Raw genomic sequence first — 22,836 nt, forward strand, 5'->3', positions numbered from 1 at the left:
ATAGAGCAATTTTCCTTGCATAAATCCTGACTGCTTAATCATGCGATTTGTGTGCACCATTACTACATCCCTATTAGATCCTAGTATTTTGCCTACTATTGGTTAGGTTAACTGGCCTATAGTTTCCTCCCATTCTTTTCTTAAAACAGTAGGATTGTATTTGCTACTTTCCAATCCTTGGAAACAGTTCTAGAATTTAAATGAAGTCAGTAAGATCAAAACCAATGCACCCATCATCTCTCCGGCTACCTCTTAAAGCCCAAAGACAGGGGTCTGCAACATGCAGCTCAATAAAGGACTCAAGTGTGACTCTTGACTTTTATCAAACCCATTTTGATGGTAATTAAATGGCTTATTTCTTGAAACTTGACAACAACTTGTTTTCGTAAAAATCTAATGTTGAAATGTGTCCTGTTTTTCATTATTGGCTTTGGAGTAACAGCATTGCAGCTGTGAAGGTATGGAATTTTTGACCAAATTAAAAGCAGCTCTAGGATGCAAGTCATCAGGTCCAGGGGATTTGTTGCCACTTAGACCAATTTCTCCAGTACTATTTTACTAATGTCTTTTCATTCCTCATTCTTGGTCCTGTTAATTTGGGATTTTAAAAATCTACTTTTCCTATTTTACTCATCAGTCTTTAATGGGCTCACAGTTCACTAATCTCTTCCTAACAGTCATACCAATTGTAAGTTTGTCTCTTGCTAGCCAGCTCATTCTCAATTTCTTGGCCCTCCTCTGCTGAATTTTAAAATCCTACCAATCCTCAGACTTACTACTCTTTGGCAACATAATATTTAAGGAGCCTTACAATCTTTAATTCCTCATTAGTGACAGTTGGACCACTTTTTCTGTGGTGATTTTGTGGCTAATATTTATTGGAAGTTACATATTAATTCTTTACATGCTAGCCAGTGCTCGTCTATCATCCTCTTTGTATAGTTTCCTAAATCAACCTCATCACCCCTCACACCTATATAGTTTAAAGATTAAAGACCCTAGTTTTGGACTTAACTAAAATCACTTTCAAAGTCATATTTTACCCTTGTGCAAGGATATTGCACAATACCAGATAGAGCAGGGAATGGGACTGACTGGATTACTTCAGAGCTGGAATGAACTAGATAGGCCAAATAGCCTCCTGTACTGTAATGATGAGTACAAAAAAGTTGGTTGTAACAAGCCAAAACATGACATCCTGTTACTGTTCAAGCCAGATATGCTGGCCTATCACAGGCAGTTATAACCAAATCTACTTAAAATTTTACACTTGATTCCTAGAAACTGTTGCTTGGGTTCGAGAAATCCATTTCCAGAAAGTAAAAAGGGCACTTTACTTTCAAGTGCAAGCCAGAGAAAGATAGTGAATGAACTGATTTAATATTCAAAGATGCTTTTACAAATATTTTCTCTACTACAGCACTTTAGATCAAGATGCTGCATCAACTTTTGAACAAAACTCAAATTACTGCTCACCTAAATATTCAACCAAACTATTCAAACAGAAAAGTGAGGATAGTGAAAGAGGTAACAAGAGGAATTGCATATTTTGTGGATTTTATTTCTGCTTTTAGCTATAAACTTAAGAGCTATTTGATTATATTTAAAACTTAGAGATAAAACTTAAAGACTGCAGATCAGGAGAAGCTTCTCACCTCACCCAATTTTTGATGTGGTTGATGACCTTGATATCAGGGACCATGCACTTTTGTCAGTTTGAATGATTCACAAGAAAGTTGCTGTATTGAGAAAGGTTGCTGTACTTGAACACAAGCTTTTACCTTGTCAAATGCATGTTGATTGGGACATGCTGTTCCCTGCTCGACATCTAAACACTTTTTAAATCAAGCATCATTTTAAAATTTATTCTTGCTCAAATAACTAGCTTAACTATTAGCTCAGGTAGTTTCCATAATGCTCTTACTGCATGTTTGTTACCTACTGCCATAAAAGTTAGATTAAAATAAGGCTTGGTCTGTCTTACTACTTTTAAATATTGCACCCCAGTCCTCAAAGTTCATTTCACTTAATTTTATATTATGCTCAACCCTAAAGTTCCTAATAGAAAATTGGTCACAACTGTACAACAGATTTTGCTAAAACAAAAATCACTATTAACTGATGTAATAGCACATGGGAATGCGGTGTTAAATACCAGAGGATCAAACAGCTTTCAGGGGTTACCATTGACCAGCCATTTAAATACTGCGGCTACAAGAGCAGGTCAGAGGCTGGGAATTCTGTGGCGAGCAACATCTCCCAGCTCTCCAAAGCCTGTCCACCATCTACAAGGCACAAGTCAGGAATGTGATGGAATACTCTCCACTTGCCTGGATGAGTGCAACTTCAACACTCAAGAAGCTCTACACCATCCAGGACAAAGCAGTCTGATTGATCAGCATCCCATCCACCACCGGCACAGTGGCAGCAGTGTGTAACATTTAAGATGCAGCAACTTGCCAAGGCTCCTTCAACAGCACCTTCTAAACCTACAACTGCTACCACCTGGAAGGACAATGGCAGTAGATGCATGGAACACCACCTACAATTTTCCCTCCAAGCCACACACCATCTGGACTTCTGGAAATATAAATTGCCATTCCTACATGGTCACTGGGTCAAAATCCTGAAACTCCCTCCCAACAGCACTGTGGGTACACCTACACTAGATGGACTGCAATGGTTCAAGGTACCACCTTTGAGGGCAATTGGGGATGGGTTAATTGCTTGCATTGCCAGCAACATCCCTTGCATCCCAAGAATAAAAGCTTCCAAGATCACATTCTTTATTGCAGGCAGATTGTGAAGTCATTTAAAAGGTTAGTGACCATTGTCACCAAAAGATGCACCAGTTAGAAGTGTAGTGAACCAACTGAACTTTAAAGTAGCAAGCTACTTTATGGTCCTTCACTAGTTGATAATGCAGTGAAGCCTGAAATAAAAACAAGAAATGTTGGAACCACTCAGCAGGTATGGCAGCATCTGTGGAAAGAGAAGCAGAGTTAACATTTCGGGTCAGTGACCCTTCTTCGGAAGGTTCCTCCAGAAATGCACAAGCTTCCAGTTTGATTTGGCTCCCTACACAACATCTCTGCTCAAACAGTAACAAGCTGAAGGAATACAAGGCAATTGACAAGTTTAACCTGTAGCACAACTGAGGCCAGCTAGTGATAACCATGCAACAAGGTTGGGTTACAATGGTTGCGCATGAGAAGTTCTGAATAGGTCAAGGTTTTAATGCCATTGAAGGCTGTAAGAGCTCATCTCAAACTATAAGTATGCAGTCAGCTGGGATGCAATGGGCAAGATAACTTGTGAATGGTGCTACTGGGTAGTATTACATGGACAGCTTCAAGGTGTGCCATGTTGATTTGTTCATAGCACCACTGGTTGTGCACTTTAGCTGGCCACCTGCTTGAAGACATTCAGCAGTCTTCAAGGCGGCATTGAATGGCAAACATTCTTGTAATCACCTGCAGTAGAATTTCCACTTACCAACCAACAGCAGTCAGGTGCAGCACTGCTCCATAATTTGCCCAAATATTTGATTTGCGTCACTTCTCTACCCTCAATTAAAGTAAACATTCAGACGTTAGAATACAGTTTTTACCCTAATTACATTTATGGAAAAACAGCTTTTTAATGTTGCAGTCAAAAGTACATTCTGAATCAGAAGGAAAATTAAGTAGACAAACAGAAATTTCAAGTAAACACATGGCAGATGAGTCTGCCATATAAACATCAAGGCAAGTTTAAATCTTTGAGAGTGTCCAGCCAGCTACTTCCTTCATCCCCATCAGAAACACAGAATTTTGTATGACATGGTAAAGAGTCTTAAAACCCCTGAAGGGGTGGTAGAGGCAGGAACCCTCACATTTAAGTATTTAGATGAGCCCTTGAAACACCATAGCATACAAGGCTATGGGCCAAGTGCTGGAAAACGGGATTAGAATAGTTAGGTGCTTGATAGCCAGCACAGACACGATGGGCCGAAGAGCCTGTTTATGTGCTGTATAACTATCACCATGACTCCTTTGGAGCAGTTACTAATTTAGTCCCACAATTATAAGGGTTGAAGACTCAAATGCAAATAGGGTGAATGCAGGAAACTGAAATGATGCAGCAGTTAGCAATCACTTTCACCTTGAGTTCCAAACCATCCCAATCTGAAGTGTGCACAGCCACAGTACAGAGTAAATCAGAATATCAATTTAGTGTCATGACAGAGCAAAGTTGCTCTGTATCCATTACTTCCAATACCATTAAACATCATTCAAATGAATTTTAAAAATTACTGGTGTTATATTTTCTCAGCTGAGGGGGACAACTTAGAGCAAAATATAATCCCATTTCTTTCCCTCATGAAAAATTTGTACAAATTGAATCCAAGCCAGCCATGTACAATATTTAAGCACAGGGGTCATATTTACATTTAAAACTGAATACGGTTACTTAAGAGGATAAGTAATTGGAACTGGTTACTGGGATAGGTAGTGAATAAGACACTAAAATGTTTCAAAGAACTATAGATTCATGAACAGATGGGATTCAGTCATTGCAAATGCATGGAATAGATGAACCAAAAGGTCTTGGACATTTTATTACATTAAAGGCATTATATAAATGCAAATTGTTGATGCATATTTCCAAAAATCTAAATGAAAGGATACTGTGTAATCCACTTTCAATAAAGTGATGAAAGCTGACATTTGCAATGATTCAAATGCTCCATCCTGAGGGGGATGGAAAACTAATAAGTGCAGCATCTCAATTTTTTTTCCTAAACAATCCATCTATTGTTCCTCCCTACACAAAGCATTTGTAGAGCGGATGATATAGGGTACCAGCTTCTCCAGGTAAGTTACAAATTAGGAAAGCGTTTTCTTTCTTGAAAATAGCACGTTTAAAGTCTACACAAGATACTTTAATTGGTGCTACTACAGAATGCTGGTTCATTCCAATAAGAATCTTGGAGGGGGCCAGTTAAACAGCCGTCAATACACAAGGCATCTATGCTCACTCATTCTTTACATTATAATGTAGAAAATTGACATCACTATTATGAATTGAGCAAAGTTGAGTCAAACAATTAATCCCATAAACTATTTAATACACTGGCTATGACCTCCACCCACCCCACCAAAAACTAAATAGATATTAGTCAAATGAACTTAAATGGAACTGAAAGGGGAGACAGACACATGATTAATTCACAATGGAATGGCAGCTTCTTCAAGGCATTTAAAATTTCCATATGAGATCTGCACTAGAAAAACAAAATTTACAGCACAGGAGGCCAGTTCATTGTATGCAAGCTGAAATAGGTATATAACCTAATCCCACTTTCCAGCTGTTGGTCCATAACCTTGTTGACAGCACTGAAAGTGCCTATCCAAGAACTTTTAAAAAAACATGCATCAAGGGTTTCTGCTTCTACCACCCTTTGAGAGTTCCAGACCCCCACCACTCAATATATTCCAGTGGGATCACAAAAACAAAGTGCTAGAAAAACTCAGCAGGTCTGGCAGCATCTGTGGAGGGAAGCAGAGTTAACATTTCAGGTCAGTAACCCTTCTTCAGAACTTGCGAGATCACATCCTTTCTGGAATATTGACCAGAACAGTATACTCTAACTGCAGTCTATACAGTTTGAGCATAGTGTCCCCGCTTTTATATTCCATACTTTGGCTAAGTATTGCATATGCCTTCTATACCACTTTATCTACATGTCCTGCTATCTGTAGGGATCTGTGCACATGCACGCCAAAACCTATCTTCCCTCTACACTAAGAATCCTACCATTTATTGTGTACTCCCTTGCCAGGTTTGCCTTCTCCAAGTGCATTACTTCACTTCTGAATTGAATTCCATTTGATACTTTGTCCACCTGACCAGTTCAATGGTATCTTCTTGCAGTCTACAGCTTTCTCCCTCACCTTCAACCATACAACCAATTTTTGGTATCTGCAAATTTCTCAATCATATAGACATTCAAGTCTAAATCATTGACAAAGACAGACCTAGTACAGAGTTCTACAGACCACCACTGGAAAGTCTTCCAGTCACAACACCCAAACATTATCCTTTACTTCCTACTAGAGCCAATTTTGGACCCAGTGCACTACTTTGCTGAGTTTGCCATGTGGGACCTTGTCAAAATCCATGTAGACTACATTAAATGTGCTTTCCCTCAAGCAATTCAACCAAGTTAGTCAGACAAACTTGTTACAAGGTTTTTGTATAAACTTAGAATGCTGGGTTTTAAAAACTGAAAAAGGATTTTTTCAGTTGACATTGACACCTGCAAATAGCTGAAATTTTTGTATGTTTTGAAAGGAAGCCAACTGTGTACAAGGACAGGAAAGCAGGCAATTTCATGGAAAACAGCAAGAGGTTTGACCTCCTCAGAGCAACTCTTTGAATGACAAGGGAGACTACATCTGGATACATGACCTATTCAGGAAGGTTTTTTGCTTTGACTTTGGACCTTTTAAAAAGCCAGCGAGTTGGACAAAGAGCAGGCATTTGAAGTTTGGTTTTTGACCTGCCCAGAGATCAGAAGACCCAGAAAATATTACCCCTTTCTGTAAAGGAATCCTGCATCTGAGAAAAAATAAAACTTTCAAAAAGGTGACAGATTCCTATTGCCTCCTGTCTGAAGAATCCCTACATCAAATGTAGTTCTAGTGGCCTTCTGTTAAGAAATCCTGAAATCTGAAGAAATATTCTGCTATACTGCTGCTGTAAAACCAAAGACTTGTGAAACCTGCTGCTGTTGAATTGCATTGAACACTTACCCATCAGACTGTTCAACCTCATCTGGAGAGGCTCTGTGGCATCTGACTATTCGACTCAGACACTTCACCAAACTGAAGAACTTCCTACCAGGATGTGACAACCCAAGTTATGTTCATTTCATTCTTATGAAACAGCTGTAAATCAAAATATCCTTCCCCCCCCCCCCATTAACCTGCTATTTGAATGCACGCGCATAAGGGCTAGGGAAACAAGGAGCTTTTCATAGAGTTTATCATTGGTTAAGACTGATCATAGTTAATGTTGTTGTGCTTTATTTTGAGGTACAAAGTGTGTAATTGGTTGTTTTTCAGTAGATGGGAAAATTTGATATGCTGTGACCAGTGGAGAAATGGGACTGAACAGTGCACTCCTGCCTCAGTTGTAACACTTACTTTAACAAATCTATGCTGACTGCCCATCCATGCCTTCCTAAAGGACAGTTTATACTGTCCCTCAGCTTTTTCCAAAAATTTGCCCATTATTGAAGTTAGGCTGACTGGGCTGTAATTACTACTCAAATGACCCCTTTAAAAAAAAAAATGAGAATGTGAGCAGTCCTCCAGCACCACACCTGTAGTCAAAGACTGAACATTGGGCAGAGTCTCTATTTCCTCCCTTGCTTAGCAGCCTAGGATGCATTTCATTTGGGCCGGGCAATTTATCCATTTAAGACATTACACCCCTTAATATTTCTTCAATGTTTAAAACATTGAATATCTCACTCCTCTTCCCTAACCACAATGTCTGCATTATTCCTGTGTTTTGTGACCAAGTATTCATTAATAACCATGTCCAAGTTAGCTTTTTTGATCCTTAAGCTTTTAGTTATTCCTTTGCTTTTATGCATTTTTAAAATATCAGGTTTTCCTTGATTTTATTTGCCAATATTTTTCCATGTCCTCGGCTTTCCAATTTCCCCACTTTCTATATTTCTCTAGGCTTTCTGCAGTAGAGATAGATATCTGAATTTAAAAAAGCTATCCTTCTCCATGCTCTGGCATTTGCCGTTCTAGATTTGGTAGCCCCATCCTGTCATTCTGGGACTATTTGTTTGAACTATCTCTACTGCTCAGAGTGTATCTACTGGAGTTTGAGAAACTTGGAATGGAATTTTACGTTGGGCTGGAGGCCCTGCCTACTGGCCAAAAAGTCAGCGCGAGCCCACCTCCACCAAGCCTGGAAGTCACGCTTTGATTGTGTGGTTCAGGCCCTTAATTGGTCTTGGTGAGTCTTCCACTTGAGGCAGGAAATCTCCCCTCAAAGAGCTGCCAACCAATCAGCAGGCTGGTAGCTCAGTCCCAGCAGCATCAGGAGTATTGGCCACTGCTGGGACTGCACCCAGCCATGAGAGCAAGAGGGACGCTGGCCCTGAAATGAAGGCAAGTGTGCAGAGCCTTGCTAGGGACAATTGGCCAGGTTCCGGAAAGGTTGGGGGAGGTGGAGTGGAGGGGGGGGAAATGTAGTGCAGTGGGTGGCCCCTCCATGGGGCACAGGGTGTCCTATCAGGAGGGCCCCCAGGTTTTACTGGGCTGCCTCCTGGGGGTCCTGAACTGCCTGCTGCTAGTAATATACAAGCAGTGAGAGGAGGCCCTCAAGCCCCCAATTAATTGGCCACTCAAGGGCCTTAATTGGCCTGGGGCAGGCAGATCATTTCTCGCCACCACTGCTCATACAATTGCAGTGGGGTCGGAAGGTGATGGAAAAGGTTGGCGAGCAATTTAAAAATGGAACAATGGACTGATTGTTTGGGTACAGTTGAGGCACATTCCCACGAGCAAAATGCCAGAGCTTCCTGGATGATGAGTATGAAGCAAAAACTGTGCATGATAGATGTCAGGTTGATAATACAGGCTGAAAAAAGTTGGGAAGTGGGAAAAAAAGCAAGCAGGCTGGCATCTAACAAGGGAATTCAAATGTTGTCAATGGTAAAAAAGGGTGGTAAAAGGCAAAGTAGGCTGACTAGATACCAGAAAGGAGATTTATGGATGAAGGGGGCATGTCTGGAGGCACTAAATGAGTAATTTGCATCTCAAAAAAAAAATGCTGCCAGATACTGGATGGACTAAAAATTGATAGAGATATTGGAAAGACTGGTTGTACTTAAATTTGATTAAGTCACCAGGACTGGATGACATGCATCCAAGGATACTTGGGGAAGGGTAGAAATTGCAGTAGTACTGTCCATACTGTTCCAATCTTTAGATTGAGGGGTGGTGCCAGAGAACTGGAAAAAAAAACACAAAATGCTACCCTTTTTCTGAAAAAGGGGTATAAAAATAAGTCCAGTAACTACAGGCCAGTTTACTTCAGTGGTCGGAAAGCTTTTAAACATGATAATTTGGGACAAAAAACTGTCACGTGGCCAAATTTGCATTAATTCAGGAAAGCCAATTAGTTATTTTTTAATGTACATGGACTTCCAAAAGGCATTTGATAAAGTGCCACATAACAGGCTTGTCAAAGTTAGAGCCCATGGAATTAAGAGGCAGTGGCAGCATGGATACAAAGTTGGCAGAGTGATGGGAAACTGTAGTGATGACTAGTTGTTTTTCATACTGGAGAAAGGTGTATAGTGGAGAGAGATCAATATTAGGATGACTGCTTTTCTTGATCTATTTAGTGACCTAGAATTGGGTATGCAAGATAGAATTTCAAAACTTAGTAAGTATTGTGAACTGTTGAGAAAATTCAAGAGGACACAAGACAGGATGGTGGAATGTGTAGACACATGGCTGATTAAATTTAATGTAGAGCAGAGAAATGCAAAGTGATATTCTTACCAAAATGTAAGAGGCAATGGAAAATAAAGGATACAATTCTAAAGGGGGTGCAGGAGCAGAGTGGCCTGGGGGTGTATGTGCACAAATTAAAAAGAATACAGGATCCTGGAATTAAGAACAAAGAACAGTACAGGAACAGACCATTCGGCCCTCCAAGCCTGCGCCGATCTTGATGCCTGTCTCAACGAAAACCTTCTGCATTTCTGGGGTCCGTATCCCTCTATTCCCATACTATCCAAGGCCTTGACATCCTTCCTACAGAGAGGCTACTCAATCACATAGGCCATCATTGTCAAGAGGTCTAGAGTACAAGAGAAAGGAAGTTATGGTGAACTTTTATAACACTAGTTTGCCCTCAACTGAGTAATTTGCCCAGTTCTGGGCATCACACCTTAGAAAGAATGTGAAGGCATGAAGGGGTGCAAATAAGACTAGATTGGTCCAAGAGATTGGACACCAGCTACAAGGATGGATTAGAGAAGCTGGGATGAGAGCGTTGCTGGTAAGGCTAGCATTTATTGCCCATCCCCAATTACCCTTGACAAAGTGGTAAGCTGCCTTCTTGAACTGTTGCAGTCCATGTGGTGTAGGTATATCCACAGTGCCATTAGGGAGGGAATTCCAGGATTTTGACCCAGTGAGTGTAGGAACAACATTTCCAAGTCAGGATGGAGAGAAACTTGGAGGGGAACTTGCAGGTGGTGTTTACATGCATCTGCTGCTCTTGTCCTTCTAGATAGGAAAGATTGTAGGTTTGGAGGGTGCTGTTAAGTATCTTGTAAATGGTACACACTGCTGCCACTGCACCAGCAGTGGAGGGAGTGAACATTCAAGGTATTGGAAGGGCTGCTTTATGCTGGATACTGTCAAGCTTCTGGTGTTGTTGGAGCTGCACTTATCCAAGCAAGGAAAGAGTATTCCCCAACACTACTTCTGCCTTGTAGATAGAGGACAGGCTTTGGGGAGTCAGGAGGAGAGTTACTTACCACAGAATTCCCAGCCTCTGATCTGCTCTTGTAGCCATAGTATTTAGGACTTAAGTTTCTCAATGGCAACCCTCCCAGAATATTGATGGTTGGGTGGGGTAGAAGAAACTAAGCAATGATAATGTTGTTTATCAAAGGGAGATGGACAATTCTCTTGGAGATGGTCTGCCTGGCACTAGTACCAAGTTGCCACATATCAGCCCAAGCCTGAATATTATCCAAGTCTTGCTGCATGCAGGCACGGACTGCTTCAGTAAGAGTTGTGGTGAATGGTATGAACACTGCAATAATCAATGTATTCTTATAATCATTATGTAGTCCAATAATTGTGGTCTAATAATCACATACTATTACACTTTTCCTTGCCTACTCAAGCTGCATTCAGAAGTTAGTGGCATGGTTTGAAAGCAACCCCAAATCAAAAGTACTAGTTTGTAAGTAAACCTTGCATAGCTTTTTCTTGCTGCCAACTTGTTGGTTTAAGTAACAAGTATCGATATAGTCCCAAAGTACTTTACAGGGCTGTTAAATAAAAATTTGACACCAAGCCACAGGCTTGGACAAAGGGAGGAAGTTGTCGAGCGAGGGAGCCGTGGTTTACTAAAGAAGTTGAAGCGCTTGTCAAGAGGAAGGCGGCGGCTTATGTTAGGATGAGACGTGAAGGCTCAGTTAGGGCACTTGAGAGTTACAAGCTAGCCAGGAAGGATCTAAAGGGAGAGCTTAGAAGAGCAAGGAGAGAACACGAGAAGTCATTGGCGGATAGGATCAAGGAAAACCCTAAGGCTTTCTATAGGTATATCAGGAATAAAAGAATGACTAGAGTTAGATTAGGGCCAATCAAGGATAGTAGTGGGAAGTTGTGTGTGGAATCAGAGGAGATAGGGGAAGCGTTAAATGAATATTTTTCATCAGTATTTACAGTAGAGAAAGAAAATGTTGTCGAGGAGAATACTGAGATTCAGACTACTAGGCTGGATGGGATTGAGGTTCACAAGGAGGTGTTAGCAATTTTGGAAAGTGTGAAAATAGACAAGTCCCTTGGGCCAGATGGGATTTATCCTAGGATTTTCTGGGAAGCCAGGGAGGAGATTGCAGAGCCTTTGTCCTTGATCTTTATGTCGTCATTGTCGACAGGAATAGTGCCGGAAGACTGGAGGATAGCAAATGTTGTCCCCTTGTTCAAGAAGGGGAGTAGAGACAGCCCTGGTAATTATAGACCTGTGAGCCTTACTTCGGTTGTGGGTAAAATGTTGGAAAAGGTTATAAGAGACAGGATTTATAATCATCTTGAAAAGAATAAGTTCATTAGCGATAGTCAGCACGGTTTTGTGAAGGGTAGGTCGTGCCTCACAAACCTTATTGAGTTTTTCGAGAAGGTGACCAAACAGGTGGATGAGGGTAAAGCAGTGGATGTGGTGTATATGGATTTCAGTAAGGCGTTTGATAAGGTCCCCCACGGTAGGCTATTGCAGAAAATACGGAAGTATGGGGTTGAAGGTGATTTAGAGCTTTGGATCAGAAATTGGCTAGCTGAAAGACAGAGGGTGGTGGTTGATGGCAAATGTTCATCCTGGAGTTTAGTTACTAGTGGTGTACCGCAAGGATCTGTTTTGGGGCCACTGCTGTTTGTCATTTGTATAAATGACCTGGAAGAGGGTGTAGAAGGGTGGGTTAGTAAATTTGCAGATGACACGAAGGTCGGTGGAGGAGTTGTGGATAGTGCCGAAGGATGTTGTAGGGTACAGAGGGACATAGATAGGCTGCAGAGCTGGGCTGAGAGATGGCAAATGGAGTTTAATGTGGAAAAGTGTGAGGTGATTCACTTTGGAAGGAGTAACAGGAATGCAGAGTACTGGGCTAATGGGAAGAATCTTGGTAGTGTAGATGAACAGAGAGATCTTGGTGTCCAGGTACATAAATCCCTGAAAGTTGCTACCCAGGTTAATAGGGCTGTTAAGAAGGCATATGGTGTGTTAGCTTTTATTAGTAGGGGGATTGAGTTTCAGAGCCACGAGGTCATGCTGCAGCTGTACAAAACTCTGGTGAGGCTGCACCTGGAGTATTGCGTGCAGTTCTGGTCACTGCATTATAGGAAAGATGTGGAAGCTTTGGAAAGGGTGCAGAGGAGATTTACTAGGATGTTGCCTGGTATGGAGGGAAGGTCTTACGAGGAAAGGCTGAGGGACTTGAGGTTGTTTTCGTTGGAGAGGAGGAGGAGGAGAGGTGACTTAATAGAGACATAAGATAATCAGAGGGTTAGATAGGGTGGATAGTGAGAGTCTTTTTCCTCGGATGGTGATGGCAAACACGAGGGGACATAGCTTTAAGTTGAGGGGTGATAGATATAGGACAGATGTTAGAGGTAGTTTCTTTACTCAGAGTAGTAGGGGCGTGGAACGCCCTGCCTGCAACAGTAGTAGACTCGCCAACCTTAAGGGCATTTAAGTGGTCATTGGATAGACATATGGATGAAAATGGAATAGTGTAGGTCAGATGGTTTCACAGGTCGGCGCAACATCGAGGGCCGAAGGGCCTGTATTGCGCTGTAATGTTCTACTAAAGATAGGTTTTAAAGGAACACACAAAATTGGGTTGAAGGGTTTAGGGAGTGCATTCAAGCTAAGGGCCTTGTGAGCTGAAGGCATGGCCACTATTCAGAACAATTAAAGTCAGGGATGCTCAGGATAAACAGATATTAGAGGGTTGTAGGGTTGAAAGATAAAATAGGGGAGAGAATTTTAAGAAAAATTCAAGGCACAAGGATTGTAGGTGAACAGGACTTAGAGTGTTGGGACATGGGCAGAGTTTTGGGTGCCCAGATTTATGGAGGGTAGAACATGAGGGGCTGGCCAGGAGAACATTAGAATAAGTCTAAAAGGTAGCAAAAGGAATGGATGAAAGGTTCAACAGACATGAAGAGGCAGGGCTGAAGATAGAGGTGGAATTAGGCAGGAAGATGTGGTTGAAACGCATCTGTCAAAAGCACCAAGGTTGCAAACAGTCCTGTTCAGCCTCTGGCAGTTGCCAGGGAGAGATGGAGTCAATAGCTAGGCTAGTTTTGTGGCAGGGACAAACTTCAATTCTGAAGAAAAAGGGAACAGCATTAGTGCAGTGTAAAGTTCAGAGAAAAAACCACCTCTACGAGTCTACTCAAGGCTGTCAGAATATTTAGTTTCATCTATCCTTTGAACATTAAGTAAACATCCTTTGACATTATATAAAGCAGCAACAGCACAAAACCTACTCCAGCAGATTCTATCATGTTCAAGCTAAACATCATTCTCCCTGTGAAATCTTTCATTGCTATTGCAACAGTGTCACTGATTTGTTACTATTAACAGGTGGTGTTTGCTTAGAGGCCTCACCTGGTCACCACATGCCAGTTTCCAAGAATTTAAGGCACAAGTCTCTGAAGTTGCATTTAAGACCGTGAAGACATCACCTCAGTATGAAGTATTAAAATGTTGATCAAGCAAACCTGGTCTCTTCGCAGATATTTGATTTGGATTTCAACAAGCTAACCCCCTTAAGTTAGCACAAAATTATTCTGCTTATTTGACAAAATCAATTTAGCAACAAAGAAAATGCTGCAGTATTTTGCTTTTGTACTTGTGACCTTGTCTTGCTTCACACAACTCGTTAGATCTAATTCAAGAAAGGCTTGTACATTTGACAAATTTTGAAAAATACTATTAAACTGGTGTTGAATTGGAACTTCACACAATAATCCTTTAATTCTCTTCATGGCAATCTTGATTTTAGAGAACAAGTACTGACAAGCAAATTGGATATTTGCACTAGATTATTTTACATAGTCAACCCAGAAAGAAAACTTGAATTACACAAAATGGAACAATGTCTTTAAAAAAGGTGGTATTCTAGCACTCAAGCCATGGGCTACAGAAGCTGATACACAACAGAAGAGAATTGAGACTTTACTTTTGAAGTCCGGTAGAAAAGGCAGATAACTAGCTGAACCAGTATAAATGGAGATTGGTGTTTATTGGCAGAGTCTAAACTTGCTTCTATAAAGAGAAATTCTAATCAAGAGGGAGGACAATACAAACTATGGGGGTGCAGGGTGAGAATTTGAAAAGCAAATAGTAGCAAAGGAGGGAAAAATGGATATTTAACTTCGAGAAACTCAAGCTAATAAAAAGGTATGCATCCAATTACTAGAGATTAATTTTAAGTCAAGCTGTAGAACTCAATATACATGACAGGATATTAAAAGGACAGTAATGAGAGAGATTGCCATGGAAACTCAAAACAAAAAGCAATTCTTAAATTTCTAAATACAGAAAGCACCCTGAAGCCTAGATTTTATTGCAATGACTGTCAATCTCAAAGTATATTAGCATTTGCAAAGGTTTCAACCATGCACTTTATGAACACTGTGTTGATCAAAGCTAGCTCAAAGAGCAAGATGGGCTCAATTTGTTTTGGACTTTCCTGAAAGGGCTTTTTTTTTGGTGCATTGCACAGATCTCAAACTGTAAGTTTTATGACTAAGGGTAGTACCATTTTGAGATAACATTAACCCTTCGGGACTGAACTGAAATTAAGGGATACCCTACAGTCAATTGAACTGCTCTGATAAATCAGGGTACCAAATGAAGTTCCTGGTCTTTCAGTGACATACAATTCCTACATGCCATTTGCCTTTTGGAAGCCATTACCAGCTGAAGCAGCAAGTTTTACACTAATCAAAATACCCAACTTTAAAAGCAAAATGGAAAGTCCTTTTGCAGATCTCAAAATACTTTTGCCAACATAGAAAAGATTTACAACAATTTAAATTCTAAATGTGAAGAATGCAAGCCTACACAAAGCTTAGTTAACTGCTTTTGGAATCAAATCTCTACTTCAGGGTGCAAAAGATCAATGTAGTCCTCAACAGGGTTACTGAACGGATCAATAAAACATTTTGGTATCGCCCAGGGACCAAGTTTACTTGCAGCCTTTTCAATTAACAGGGATCTGCATTTGCTGCAGATTATGAATTTGGATAACAGTGACACATGCTGTGCTGATTAGGTGCATGTGCTGTATAGTAAAAGGTTGCCATCAATTTCAGAACCAGTTCAGATCACCATCTTGCATATCAAGTGCTCTCAATTTCAGAAGAGTCCACAATTACTTCTCCACTATCAGCTTTTTAAAAAGGTATGTGACAGGTCTTAAAAAAAAACTTTCAAAACAAATAGCAGTTACACTTTAAAGCTAATGCATACTGTATATAACTATCAAGTATTATTCAATCACAATGCAAGCATTCTTTACAGCAGGATTTAAAACAGGACTCATGACTAGTTGCATATACCGTGGGCACGGCTTGCTAAAATGAATTAATGGATGAATGTTGTATAAATTAAAATTTTATACACAACTATGCAATGGCAACTTAAAAGCCCAAAATTGTTCCTCCCAAATATTGCCATATTCAGACTTGAGAAATGCAAACAATTTCAATAACACTGTCCAGGAGTTCTTAAAGCAACTCCAGCAGTTTACTACAACCTTAATCAACAGCGATTTAAGTTTAATAGTTAACAATTTGAAATTTGGATTGACTACTTTTAAACATTCATCTGCAAGCCAGGCAGCCAAAATAATCCAGTTTTTTTTTTTAAACTGGCAAAGTGCTACATTACATTCTTATACTGGTTATCATTGAGTCACCAAAATGACCTCTCAGCATATTTTGGCAAATTAGTCAGGAGGTAATGACTAAGAGGGGAATCAAATGTTTAAAAGTTACTTTTTTTATGGCCGTAATTCACACAGCTTGTTCCACTTTTACGGCAGCCTCAGCATATCCCTAGTTGGTTAGTTCAGACTTTCAAGTGAACGAATGTACATGCCTATTACAGGTCACAAAAGCAGCTTTAAACTATCTATAAATTGAGGAAGGACAGGAATAGTGTCTCCCCCCCTCACCAAAACTTGCAGCTACAAAAAGTGTAAAATCGCAACACATTTTTTAAAGATAAAGTGTAACATCTAGCCTTTACTATCACAACTAAGTTCAACAAGCAGAGAACAGGCTGAAAGAAATTTTCAGCTATTACTCACAATGACTGGTTGAACCCAGCAAGCAAAGGGTGAAGCTTTTAGGCAATAAACAGCAGGTGATCTTGCTCTTGTGGAAGTCCTAATGCTACTAAAAGCCACTCTCAGTGTTCTGTAATTGGGCTTCAGTAGTTAATGTAGTATTGACTGCATTATATGGCCCTGTGTATCCTCTTTTACTAATGCCATTTGTATCGCCTTTGTACATTTACCATATTGCTTAGCCAATATCTGTTAAAAGCAATCCAAATCATGAATCATACACAAAAAACTTTTAGCAAGACAGACTTCCAAAGCAGGAAATTTACAGTTGACTTGGTACAGAGTCCACTTGAGAAACAGAATTTAATCGGACTGACTAAACTGTCATTTTTTGTGCTATGGTTTTCATCAAGAACTACAACTTATCAAAACACAACTGTTCATCCTCCTCATTTTCACCGATTTAACCCTACCAACACCATAGTTGGTGGTGACTTTTCCACAAGGCTTCCAGCGGAATTAGCCTTCGTATGTCATGGAGACAACATGCTCAATGTGGACTATATGTCCTCCGTTATCCTTGTCGGAAACATTTTTTCCTGGGCGGGGCGGCAAGACATTTTTTCATATATTAAGTTCAGTCTTCAAAGAGTTAAAGAGTCGGTCCAGTTCGCTCGTACCGACGCGAGTATAGCAGGAAATCAGACACCAAGTCTCACATTAAACCCAATCATTTCAGCATAGAAGCTTATAATTATGTTTTTGAAGAGAGAGTTTTTTTTTAAATGTACGCGTCAATCAGCATGTAGTCTAAATGTAAAAGGAGCAAAGTATGAAGTTTTTTAAAAAAAAAGGATTGGAAAGTAATGGTGTTAATTGTGTCAATTTCATCTCCGTAGCAACGGGGCAAGCGCCAGCAACTGATCTGGGAAAAAAACACAAGGACAGAGACTGGCTTCAGTCGTTCTTTATGAAGCACGATAGGAAATTAAAAAGCTCGGAAGCATCTCGATATTTAGTAATCCGATTGGTAATATCGGAGCGGCGGCAGCAGCCCGTGAATTCGCAGCTGGAACTTTCATTGAGAGCTAGCGGAACAAAAACAATTACATTTTAAACCCACAACACATACTTTTTTTTTAAAGAAAATACAGGGTTTGCAGCACCGTGGTCGGGGGAAACTGCATAGGACAAGGGACACAGTGTATCAAACCACCATCACAAAGTGAAATAAGAGTGAAGAACGGAGGGGATAGGGAAAACATACAAAGAAATGGAGTTATTTATTTTGTACAAGGACCGGGAAAATAAAAAGCTCCAGAAGCGATTAGAGTTTGAGTCCGATAAGGGAGACACACAATTCAGAACCGAAAAGACGCAATGCTTATACACGGCCGACATAAATACGACAAGGAGCATGTGAAAAGCATGTAGAATACGAGAAAGAATGGCATAAACAAACCCTGAAAGTGATCGCATAAACAGCTTCTACCTTTACTCAACCGCAATTTTTTTTTTTGGCTATTCTTCTATCACGACCCCATAAACAGAGGAAAAAATATTTTCAAAAAAGAAATTCGCGTCTCGCCTTCTTCCTTGTCAAGCACCATCGTCTTCTGGATGCAGCGGAGTCCGGGGACACGGCGCTCCCTCCTCGGCTTCTCCAGCCAACCAGACTCGGTAGCTGAACTGCTTAATTGACTCGCTCGCCTTTGAAAATAGAGAGAAACCACGACCACCGGCCTTTCTCGGTTAATGAAAACTGCAACGATCACCCACCCTCAACGATCGTTACCTAGAAATTACACTAAACCGATCACAAAAGCCAACAAACAGCAACTAGCAGCCTTTTCCTCCAATTTATGTGGTTCTGTACCCTTTAGGGTCCCTGGCTGGCGAATAAATGCACACATTTCCCAGTATTCCTCAGGTTCCCTGGTTAATTAAATCAATTCATTATGCTCATATCTGATTAGCAGCCCCCGAATCAATTATTCAATACACAAACATAATTGCCTGTGCCAGAGGTGTCTAAGTTTTAGCTTATTTAACTCCAAGGACACTAATTACCCCTAGGGCAAGGGAACTTTTCTCATTAATTCTGACAAATACAAAAGCCCATTTAAGGAGTGTGCGTGGTTGGCTCACAAAGGGAACATTCTGTAACACACGTGCATTTAGCAATGGAGATCGCGAGAGAGAGAAGGGTTTTTCTATTAATTAATAAATGGGTAACCTTATTTCTTCCAAAGGTACAATGGCGAACCACCCTCGAATCTTTTATTAAACCTTATTAAACGTGGGATTGGGGGAAGGGGGGCGGGCGAGACATCATTAAACTGTGGATTCATACCGATCTTTTAATAAAATGACAGAACAGCGGTCAGATCCAAGATCGACCACCACCCCCCTCCCTCCTCCCCCCCTTTTAACATTCAATCCAACTTTAATCCCAACTATTAGGAATTAGGCATGCAGAGCTGTCCAGCTACAGTTCTAAATTACAATCAAACGGTTACCAATTACACAAATTATTGACGGCAGATTCTCTTTTCAACTGCAAATTAAGGCTATTAAGAAAGCCTTTTTAATGCAAAAGTGACTAATTAACCAACGGATGGGAAATCTGCAGCCCAGATATCAAAAAAGTGCTCTGTGCACATTGCGGAAACACAAGGGAACCAATTAGTTTAATTATCAAAACAGCTAATTAAAATTGCACAGTTCCTAATTAGTTCTTTGCTTTTTCCTCTAATTGACAGGATGGAGATAAATGGGCAGCCGACGAAAAAAAAGAAGGAAAACAGAGAAAACTCTGGTTGAATATTTATGCTGACTTTATCTCGGTCTGTGTGGCAGCCTTGAAACTAGGAAATTAATGACCTTAATTCCCAAACTCTTTTACTCTAACTGCGCTCCCCTCTGCGTTCCCTAAGCATTCTGATTTTTATGGGTCCAGCCACCCCGCCAACAATTTACACGGGAAATAAAAGCTCTGGGAGGTGGGGAGGATCCAACAATTCAATGACTAATGTGACAGTTCCCAGTTAAAGACACAGGGCCCTCTTTGTACGTTACATTTAATAGCTGCCACAAATCCGATCGTCATTATATTCTCTTTCAATCCCTTTTCTCGTTACGATGTTCGTTGTGACTTTTAATTACGTTAATTAACAGGCGCTTGTCCTCATACCTGGGGAAGGAGAATCGCCACAAGTGATGCGAGAATTTCTTTTGCTAAAAATTCCACTGTTGGATTGCAGAGCTAAATAAACCAAAAATAGTACTAGGTTCTTCTGAATGTAGATTGTCCACCAATGGAGGCTAGTACTGCTATAGGAATCGCTTAAATGGATTGCAACGTTATTTATTATGGCATCAATCTAAATTGTTAACAATATTGAAGTCATGGACACCGTGTTTTTTTCAAGTAATACATTCCCCGTCTTTTAAGAGGTATGTATGAAGTGTACTTTCTGCTTTTACTTTCCTATCCTTTTTGCTTGTTCCCCATCCCATATTAACCCCCATTCCCCCAAAGGAACGACTATGCAAATTGAACTCGTTCTATGGGAATTACAGATGGGGTCTCACGCTACCAATTCCCAAAAGCGTTTTGGAGAAACCAATGGTTTACAGTGATTGAATTAGTAAAATTTCATTTTTATTATGTGGGATTCTAAGGATCTAATTAGTCTTCTGAGATTCACATTTTGTAGTACCATCCATTTTCCGTGAGCACCATAAGTTCCATGCACTGCCCATTGAAGAAATACCCATTGACGGTAATTATGAGTTTTCACATGGAAAATATTTGGCCAACAAATCAGATATTCCTCATGACAAAGCCACTTTCTGTAGTTCACTTCCTAGTAAAATATCTAACTAGTTTGTCAAGGTAATTAGAAATTTGGTGGAGTCAACATTCTAAATTGCTAATAATTAACTGGCATTGACTGACATTTTGGGAGTAGTAGTTTTTCTTTATACAACTGGTATTTTGTTGGAATCTTACAGCATTAGAATATGTTATCACATTATTAGCTAGTATAAGAAATGATCACATCAGCACAACTGCTATTACTTCTCTCTCCACTTGGTAATATAAGTCTCTCATTTCAGGTACTCTCTGGTAATACCACTCAATGGCTACATGGAATTGCAGCAGTAAAACTCTTTGTTTTTCCATGCTGCAGGTTATGGAGATTTTGCAATGTATTCACAATTTTACTTTGTGTTTCATCATGGAGCTAAATATGTTTAAACAACTCACTCATGAAATTAGTAATAGTGGGGTTTGAAATAATCCTGTAAATTCCAACTCCATTCCTTGAACACAATTTTCAGGAGGTGGTTATCACATCTAGAGAAAACAAGGCAGCTAACTGATGGTGACTGAGTATCAAAGTATCTTATATGTTGAAAAATATGCATTAAAAGTAAGGCGATATAAATAAAAATTACTGTAAGGAAAATTATCTCCATCTATGATAAACAAAATGGAGGGGAGATAGGGAACCAGTTCATCATTTTTCAGAAATCACATGAAAACTATTATACATTTTTTTGCTCATTGGTTCTCATTGTTTATCCCTAATTTATGAAAATATTAGTTAAAGCATTGCCACATTTTAGTACACCAGGAAACTCACTGCACCATCTCAATCAAAATGGGGAAAGGCCTTTTGGGCCAAATTGCATATTTATGTTTCTAAAACTTTGTAAGCTTTATGTAGCAACATGACAACTAGGTGTACTCTCTCTGACTGGCCAAAGCATGAATTATACACAAGGTTATTATTACCAGCTTAGTTTAATTGGTAATAGCCTCACCTCTGAGTCAGCAGGTTGTGGGTTTCCATTTTACCCAATCCACGATTTCAGCCATTGTAGTACTGACTGACTGCTGCACTGGTGGAGCTACTGTCCTTAGGACAAGATGCTAAACTAACCATTTCTGCCTGTTCTAGTGGTTAGGCTGGTTTAGATTCATAGCACTATTAGAAGATATCTCTGGAATACTCTAGTTGTCCTGGTCAACATTCCTCCCTCAATCAACACTACCAATTGCAGATTAACTGGTCATCCCATCTAATTTGTTTGAGATTTTGTTATGTGCTGTTTGGCTGCCATTTTTGCCAACATCAGAATGTGCAGGACTGCAAAAGACAATTTTGGGTTCATCTGGCTGTTCTGAATGACATGAACTTAGTACTTCCAAGTAATTCATTATGTGTGAAGTATTGAGAAATGTGATCAGATGCTGTATAAATTCCAGGCTGTACTTTTTTTTTAAAATTGTCTCTGACTGAAATATGCATGACTTGTATACTGGTTGGTTACATATTCAATAGTTTTCAACAGCAAATTTCTAAATGTTTTAGTCTTTGTATGAAGTCACAGTTAAATATTTGCACCAGCTTCATGGTTCATTTCTGACAAAAGTAAAGGTAATGCCTGATCCCAACTAGGTAATTTTTCAATAAGGTGGCCAATCATATCCAAAAAAAATTGTAAGAGTTAATGCAGATGAAATAATCAGGCTGCGATTCTAAATTTATAATCAAATTAAATTGCTAAAATTTATTTCAATTATATCTGACTAAGTAGTTAATCCTTGGTTCTTCCCTATGTGACAAAGGTGTTCATAACACACATTCACCAATTAATTATTCCTACTTTTGCGCGCATGGAATAAACTGCATATTTGACATTGGGTATCCTTTGGTTTATTACTGTCCACTTGCTAAGTGGAATGCAGGCTATGATTATTGCAAAAAAATGGCATTTACAGTTTTAACTGCAGTGAAGCTGCTATGTATCTTTCCACTACCATCAAGACTTGCAGGATTTCCTCAATTTAACAGTTGGGAGACTGGTGAAATGGGGAGATGGTGGCATAGTGGTAATGTCACTGAGCTAGTAATCCAGTGACCCAGGCTAATGCACTGCGGCATGGGTTCAAATCCCACCACAGCAGCTGGTGGATTTTAAATTTAATACATTCAATAAATAAAAATCTGGAATTAAAAGCTTGTCTTAGTAATGGTACCATGGAACTATCATCGATTGTCATTAGAACCCATCTGTTTCACTGATGTCCTTTCAGGATGGAAATCTGCCATCCTTACCTGGGCTGGCCTACATGTAACTTGAGACGCACAGCAATGTGATTGACTCTTAACTGCCCCTCTGAAATAGTCTAGCAAGCCGCTCAG

General features: G+C 40.0%; 1 protein-coding gene across 5 annotated transcripts in view; it reads right to left on the reverse strand.

The window, feature by feature from the left end:
- lmo1 (LIM domain only 1) overlaps nt 1-19,027 on the reverse strand; it is a 39,968-nt gene extending 20,941 nt beyond the window's left edge. The window contains exon 1 of one of the 5 annotated variants that reach the window (XM_068046879.1): nt 18,855-19,027. Coding sequence is in view for 1 of the 5 variants with exons in the window: in XM_068046876.1 (XP_067902977.1) it covers nt 18,207-18,228 (22 nt within the window). In the remaining 4 variants the exon portion in view is untranslated. The other 4 variants (XM_068046876.1, XM_068046878.1, XM_068046881.1 and 1 more) reach the window with 4 other exon arrangements.
- Between the last annotated feature and the right edge of the window lie 3,809 nt (nt 19,028-22,836).

Source organism: Heterodontus francisci, chromosome 14, assembly GCF_036365525.1.
Source record: "Heterodontus francisci isolate sHetFra1 chromosome 14, sHetFra1.hap1, whole genome shotgun sequence".
Classification (NCBI taxonomy): domain Eukaryota; kingdom Metazoa; phylum Chordata; class Chondrichthyes; order Heterodontiformes; family Heterodontidae; genus Heterodontus; species Heterodontus francisci.